We start from the raw sequence: 6,570 nt of genomic DNA on the forward strand, positions 1-6,570 counted from the left end.
GAAGAATAATATTACCATTTCATAATCTTTTTTCCTTCTATGTTAGGAAGGTCCTATTCTTTGTAAAGAGATGGTGGTGGGACCTTGGTGCTGAAACATGCCAGGTCATTTTCACCTTTCCCATGGAGATACTGAAAACTCAGTTACAGGATGCTAGAAGAGTGGACAATTGAATATTTATTTATCATTAATATTTATTTAGAGTATGTGTTTGGTTTGAGTAGCTATTTCTAAATACTAATTATTTGATGTTTCTGCTAAAAATTAACTTTTACAATTTTATGTAAAACTTGAAGGGTCTAAGTGTGGCAGTTGGCATTGTTTCAGGTTGTACCTTTGATTGCTTAAGGGCTATATTCAGTATAGGTCATTTTTTGTACATAGCACATGGGTCCTGGAAGGGAGGGCGGGGTAGAGAGAATTCTTGAGATGAGAAAGGGTGGGGAGTGGATCACTGATGTCTTCAGTGCTAGTACCTAACCTCTGCGAGGTACAGGTTAGTAACTGCTACTTTTCAAAGGAAATTGCATGAGTGAATGGAGATACTGCTATGGATGGTGGCAAGAACATAAAATATTCCAGCATCATCCTTAATGAGGGATGAGAAAGAGCAAGAACTGGATTTTTAGGAGAAAACATAAGGAAAGAAGTTACTTTCTGCTTCATTTCAGCATCACAGTACCCTGTAAGGTCTGCTGTTCAATACCTGGTTGAAAGTTTGTAAATATCACCCCACTGCTAACTAAAGTGTGTAACGTCAAATCTGCTGTGCTCAGAAGAATGGCACACTCTTATCAACTGGGTTTGTGCACACAGAGGCCATTAAAAGACTTTACAAGAGTCCTAGGGCCATTTTGCCAAGACTGGACATTTCTTATTTTCTGTCTAATGCTTTTCATCTGTTAACTATGGAATGCTGTATAAACTTAACATATGCTGCTCTTAGGACCGTTCCTTTTTCTGTCATCTACTTTCCATTGTTTGCACACAGAATAGTATAGGAGATTATAAAATTTAAAAAAAAAAAAAAAAGCACCCTGTCCTATTGATTTTTCCTAACTGGTTATGTAGTTGACTCTGGATGCTGTTAACAGTCAACCCTTAAAATGAGCTCTTGACAACAGTTCCCTGCTTGACTCTGGGCTTAACTATGGAATGGCACCTCATGCTGCTCCATAAAAAAGCAATCAAGCAAAATTCTTGGGAAGATAAACAAACAGTTTTAAGGTCTAACTGGCACTTATCAGCACCATGAGGCTTTTCCCAAGAAGAAATACTGATGCTTACAGTAACACACAAGAGAATTTAAAAGGTCAAATAATGTACAGCAGATGTATTCAATGTCCCTCCCACACAAAACTGGAACTTTATGTTAATACCAACAAAAGTAGGAGTATGTTAGTAGGTGTGTCACTGGTTTTTGCTGCCTTCTGGTTTTGCTGGAAGCAAAAGTAAACAGACAGACAAAGAAAAAATCTATGCAAACAGCTGGGTGTCTGAGGGTTATCAGCAGGTTTATCCTCCATGGGCACAATGGCAATCTTTGAGTATAGTTGGTGGTTCAAGCTGGGCATAACAAGTTGATCTTCATCTTCCTCTAGGGGTTGTTTGGGTCTGTTACTGGCCGAAATAAAGCAAATCTCTGCCTGGATAACTGTAAGAGCATGAATGGTTCTTTCCTAATGTGAACCCCTGGGTAAAACTGTTCCATTTAATACTCCACTTTAAAAGTAAGTGTCTTTTCGTGAAGACACATTTGCAATCACTGAACAACTAAGAGAGCTACAATGAAGTAACCCACTTTACAAGTCAAAATGTATGGCTGGGAAGGTGTGAAGAGACAAAGCTTTTGGTAGTGATTTAACATGTTACTGTATATTTAATGGGGTTTTGAACTTTTAGTGCATCTAAAAAAAAAGTGCACAGAGATTTTTTTTTTTACCTCTGAAATACTTTTTATAGTTACAGATTGCTAAAACTCCTTTTACTACCATTTAATTTATTTATAGACTTTTTTTTTTTTTCCTGGCTGCATTTGCAAAGGTACGCAGAATGGTAGTGCTGTTCCTCAGTCAAGGAAGCATGGAGAATTTTATTTGTCGTCAGCCCTGTTCATGCCTTCACTGTAGCCTTGCTCTCCTATCTACAGTACTCCTGGATGAGCAGACATCACACTTGCTTGAGCAGGGACAATTTAATCAAACTGTGATTTTATCACTCCTGTTGTAGGTAATAGAGGTGAGAAACAAACTTTGCAACTCTCTCACTGGATTCTATAAGCAATTCTCCTTTGTTTTGTAATCATTTAAACCAGGTGGAAACTAGCTCTTGGTCTCAGGTCTAGTACAGTCTTGGTCTCAGGTTTAGTACAGTCACAGCTTGCCACAGAGTCATCAGGTGTAATGAAACAATAGCACTTGGCGGTGCAGGGAGGGCATCTCAGTGGAAAGGAAACATTTGTTAGTTTACATTTATTTCCTTTTTCCTGGGTCTGCACTTCTCACCTATGCATGTTCAGCACACAGGGTGGGGCTCAGCTCAGGTTGCCTCTCACAAGGTGGGAAGGTTTTTTCCAAGTTTCATTTTAAAGCTTGATGGTATTACACTCCCTTTCTGGAGAAGAGAGTAGCAAGATTTGAAGCGTCTCTTCAGTGTTCATAGAGACGTTTTACTAACAATGTACTTCAGTAGAAAAGATAGAAAAGAGAGGCTTACTCCACTAGTGCAGGCATGAAGAAGTGTGCCTAATGAACACAGGTCTGGACAACAGTGATGATCTATAGTGTAGATAAGCAAACTGTATGTGCTTAGTCCTGGTTGACTACACTGAAGTTGGTGTTCTCAAAAAAACTAGTATTACATATATGGAAAAGTGCCATTGCGAATATGAAGGCTGTAAGTACATGTCAAAATCTAAATGAAAATGTTCAGTACTAAGAGTATGCATTGCCTTTTTTTAATTTTGAGATATATCAAATGTTTTGTCTCTGGGCATCTCTTCACAAAATACCTGGGATTTATGAGCCAAGGCTTATACATACACATAGTCATTTCTCATTTACACAAAGTAAATTACAGGTGGGCTCTAAATACAAACCTGCAGTCCTATGATTCTGCTTTTGTGCATGTCACTGAATATCCAGTTAATGGAAGTAACTAGTGATACATTTTTTAGAATAAAGCTTTGTGCACACCACTTTGCAAACCTGTTATGAAATACACTTTTATTTATGTTTAGTTGTGAGCAGAGAGGTACATTTCGACCACATTCTGTTGGAAGCTTACATGTTACAGAGCTTCTGTGGTTTAGTGCAATAGTTTGTCCTAACCTTCTCATGAACACAGTCACTATAATCAGTGTTACATTTACCACACTTGCAGCTCACAGCCACAGGGTAGGAATAGTAAGGAATGGTGTGATGAGGACAGCCTGGAATCAGTGCTGTTTGATACAACATCTCTTTATATGTGCACACGTTCTGGGACAGAGCACTTTTGAGTAGCAGCTTCTTGCCATTGCTGTCCTACAAAGAAAAAAAAAAAAAAGAAATGCATTGTTTTACTGAAGCATACATGAGTGTCAGAATTTCTTTGACATTTTCTCAAACTGACATTCGAGACGTTTTTCTGACATTTTTCAAACGTGCAGAAAGCAAACCTCTTTACACTTAGACTGGCACCAATATTTTCAGCATACTTCTTTTCAGATCTGTAATTTTGAATCTATGTGCTCTCTACCCCCATAGATACGTTCACCTTGTTTTTATGGTCTTAACTAATCTGCTTGGCTCAGAGTGCTAACAGTGCTTTGTAATCTGTATTGGCTACCTGCTGACCAAGGTGGAACTTAAAATGCTATGTTGAACAGTGAAGCTTAAGTATAGGGTTTGGCATGCCTACATGTGAGATATGACAAGTAGCTGTGGAGAACAACAGTAGTGGGAGGAGAAGCTACCTAAGTCATTTACATTACATAAGAGCAACAAAATATAATCTGCTTCTCACCTGTTCTATCCTGACCCCACAAACTGACTATAGAGGCTCTGCAGTGACAGCAGCAGTCAGTTCTCTGCTATGCCACCAATGTTATAAACTCCATAGTTGCGGAGGCTTGGCATTTCTCATCCAAACCTTTGCAAAAAGCTAACTTGAAAACATGGTGATAGTGCAATTTTTCTGTCTGTGACAAACACTATTAGACCTGGATCATTTACACACAATTTTCCAGTGAGAACAGGCACTTGTTTTGCAGTGATGGCCATTATAGAAACAACTGCCCAGAAAAGAATAATGCCTTGTACCCGAGTCATGCAAAATCCAGCGCAGATGGTGGTGTTGATGGCCAGGCAGTAGGCACATTCCCTTTTTTCCACATGGATTATATACTCAGAAGGAGCACAAAGTGATGCTGTTTGACCGAAAGTCAGGCCAAAGAGGAGAGACATCACAAAGAATGGACTCATGCTAGATGGGGAGGGGGGAAAAAAAACAAAGCAAACCCTAAGTAAAATTCGATGTACTTTCCAGCCCTTGTCTCAGAATTTTCTCATTGCAGGGGAGTTGGGCTAGATAACCTTAAAAGGTCCCTTTCAACCCAAAGATTCTACGATTATATCAATTTGACAAGAACAGTTATGATAGTCACAGACTAAAAGTAATCTTAACTTCTTTAGCTACAGCCTGACAATTTCTTTCCAATCTCAGACCTTTAATTGAAATAGTACTAACCACTAAACAGAAAAGAAGGGTAAACAGGCCATTAACAAATAACAAATTCACTTTTTCCCCACTAACGCATATTACATGGAACTTTTCACTAATGAGTGATAAAATGCTGACACAGAAAAATAACAGGAGTTAAAGGATTTGAAAATGTGACATATGTGAGAGAACATGAGCTCTAGAACTAACCAGAGATGCTAAAATAATCTCACTGGTTTAAAAATAATTTTCTGAAGAAAGCACCTTATAAAATGTTCAAGAGAGAAAAAGAAACAGCTGTGCATATCAGGCATACCGCTGTATTTTTTACTTTCCAGTTGGCTTAGAGGCATGATGAAATGGGAACGCTGCCATGAATTAAATAATAGATTCAAGCAAATTACAATAAAGAACATCAGCAAAGAGTTCAAACCAATGAATCCCCACTTTGTCTGTTTTGCCGACCTCATTTCTCAGACCTGCTGGGGGATCCTGAGAACAAAGCTTTGATTAGCTCCGAGACAATTCCAGGGTGTACTCTATAGCCCCTAAACTACAAACTTTAAATGACAGTGTCTACAAACATATGGACATCACCCTCTAGTCTCTCCCAGCTGTCAGTTTCCCATAGCAAAAGCCACTCATTACACAGTCTGGTTTACCCTATAGCTTCAACAATGCAAGTCTGGAAAGACCAACCTCGTGTCAGCTGAATTCTTCCCTATTACAGGAACCTGATTCTGCCTTGAGCTGGGAGAGGCAGTGATCCAGCACAAGCACTGTGTGCGCTTTATACTCTCCAGGCTAATTCCAGGCTGATCTTACTGTTTATATAATTGCATCTGAATTGGTGCTTTCTTATCGCAAAGTCATCTATTGAAAATTCATACTGAACCACAAAGCAAATGTGATAGGAACAAATGTGTCCATAATATCCTAACCTGGAAACTGGAGCTGGAAATCTAATCATTTTAAGTAATTCTCTTCTCAGGCTTTTAAATAAACCACTGCTTTAAAAAAGTTATTATTGATTAATTTAATTGCTACATAGGACAGCAACATCATGACAGGACGGCTTGCATGGAAGTGGAGTCATCCTGAATCACATATGACTAATTCTACACCTGTGTTTTGCAGAAGTTTAATGAAGTCTCATTCACTCAGTTTGCTCATTACAAGGCAGACAAAACCGAGAGATGAAGTGCTATACGCATAAAGTAACAAATCTCAAAGCAGTATGGTCTACAGTGTGGGTGGATAGGTACAGCCTGACTTACCTACTCAAACAAAACATGCTGAGAATCTGGCCTTGGACCTACTGAGCAAATACTGAAGGAACAAGCAATTCACTCTGAAATACTGATCAATAAGGGAAAAGCTTTTAAGAAACCACTCTTTGTAGCACAAAGAGAAGCAAAATCTTGCACCAACACCAGTGAAACTGAGATGTCCTCAGATGAGGGAAAACACACTTGTGTTTAGAGCTTTGTGGAACACCTGGGAGAAGCAAAAGTAAGAAACAGTCAAGTCAGCATGCATGTCTTGCATTGATTCAACACAAAGCCACTGTCCTCTATGGCTTCACCAGCGTCCAGCCAGCCTTCTCACTCTGCTTGTTCACTGCAGCTCTGTTAACACCTACCCTTTCAGATAATCACCTAACTGCCATTTGGACTTTGATGTGATGTATGTCTTATGCAGGTCAACCACAATCTTGATTTACATAGCCATAATATGATAAAGATTGAGCTGGTAGACATGGTCACTTTGGGCTGTCAGAGGAGTGATCCAGTCAGTCCCAATTGGTGTTTAGCTAATCCCTGAATAATATTGCCTCCTTTTCCCGTGGTTTCAGACTGCTGCACATAG

General features: G+C 39.2%; 1 protein-coding gene across 1 annotated transcript; it reads right to left on the reverse strand.

The window, feature by feature from the left end:
* Positions 1 to 3,197: 3,197 nt before the first annotated feature.
* On the reverse strand, positions 3,198 to 5,489 carry TSHB (thyroid stimulating hormone, beta). The gene is made up of 3 exons (XM_010292443.1): positions 5,401 to 5,489; positions 4,302 to 4,464; positions 3,198 to 3,524 (listed from the first exon to the last, which is right to left on the reverse strand). The coding sequence occupies exons 2-3, from the start codon at positions 4,461 to 4,463 to the stop codon at positions 3,282 to 3,284; spliced, it is 405 nt and encodes a 134-aa protein (XP_010290745.1). The 5' UTR covers position 4,464; positions 5,401 to 5,489; the 3' UTR covers positions 3,198 to 3,281.
* Positions 5,490 to 6,570: the final 1,081 nt, after the last annotated feature.

This window comes from Phaethon lepturus, unplaced genomic scaffold, assembly GCF_000687285.1.
Source record: "Phaethon lepturus isolate BGI_N335 unplaced genomic scaffold, ASM68728v1 scaffold44948, whole genome shotgun sequence".
NCBI classification, from domain to species: Eukaryota; Metazoa; Chordata; class Aves; order Phaethontiformes; family Phaethontidae; genus Phaethon; species Phaethon lepturus.